Source organism: Trypanosoma grayi (assembly GCF_000691245.1).
Source record: "Trypanosoma grayi strain ANR4 Tgr_942_V1, whole genome shotgun sequence".
Taxonomy (NCBI): Eukaryota; Euglenozoa; class Kinetoplastea; order Trypanosomatida; family Trypanosomatidae; genus Trypanosoma; species Trypanosoma grayi.
Window position 1 is genome coordinate 5,584 of NW_008826561.1, and position 1,007 is coordinate 6,590.

A 1,007-nucleotide genomic window follows, 5' to 3' on the forward strand; every position below is an offset into this window, starting at 1 on the left:
AAAAAAAAAAAAAAAGAATGTGCGACTGCAGAGCTCACAACAGTATCACTTTTCTGTCTATTGCCCACCTGGGGATTGGCTCTGGGTGGGCGGGGTGGGGGCACATGGATTGGACTCTCCGTCTCTTCACATCTTTGTGCGTCTCACACCCCACGCAATGAAACAAACAAGCAGAGATCGAACGTTCGCACATTAGGCTGCCACGTATACAAACAGCAGACCCATTCCTCAACCAAGCGAGGCAGCAAGCAGCAACATACGGTGGGCAAAGTCGACAGATGGAGGTCGCCTTCACCGTCTCCCCGGGTGAGCGGCAGCACGTGGAGTACCTCGCCGACCTCTTCGCCATCATCATGGCGATCGAGAAGGTTGAGAAGGCGATGCTGCGCGACTTGATTACGCAGGAGCAGTATGACACAGTCATACGCCGTCTGCTCGAGAAGTACACCTCCACAGTGTCGCACCTCGAGCAGAGCCACAACCCGCACTATACCACTATCGAATCCTTCTGGGAGAACTACGGCTCCAAGTGTCCAGCCGCCCGCACACGGATTCAGCTCGGTCTCAACGGCGAGAAGCAGCAGAAGGAGCGAGATGGACGCGTGGACCCGCGTCTGGTGCTGGAGTGTGGGCAGTACTTCATCACGCTAATGGACTGCCTGAAGCTGCAGCAGACGGCGGTGGACCAGTTATACACGCTTCTGACGGATCTCATTCAAGGCCTGACACGGCTGCGGGTGACGGAGCGGGACTTCTTTAGGCCCCTCGTGTCGTGGAAGGAGAAGCTGGACACCATGAGCGCCTCGGACGAGCTCAATGAGAGGGACACGCGTGAGTTCGCCTTTGTGCTGGAGCGGGGCTACCAGGCCTTCCACGCGTACCTCGGCGAGACCACTACGAGGACGAGGGCGTGAGATGGATACACGGGAATGGGGGAAAGCCAAAGCATATATATCTGTGTGAAAAAGAGGTAGAGGGTGTCTATATATATATATATATATATATAT

The 1,007-nt window shown here is 55.2% G+C and overlaps 1 protein-coding gene across 1 annotated transcript; it reads left to right on the plus strand.

Moving 5' to 3' along the window:
* Nucleotides 1-278: 278 nt before the first annotated feature.
* On the plus strand, nucleotides 279-914 carry DQ04_09421020 (vacuolar protein sorting-associated protein-like; the record flags this gene model as incomplete). The annotated part of the gene is made up of 1 exon (XM_009315931.1): nucleotides 279-914. One exon carries the CDS (start codon nucleotides 279-281, stop codon nucleotides 912-914), a length of 636 nt encoding a protein of 211 aa, XP_009314206.1.
* Between the last annotated feature and the right edge of the window lie 93 nt (nucleotides 915-1,007).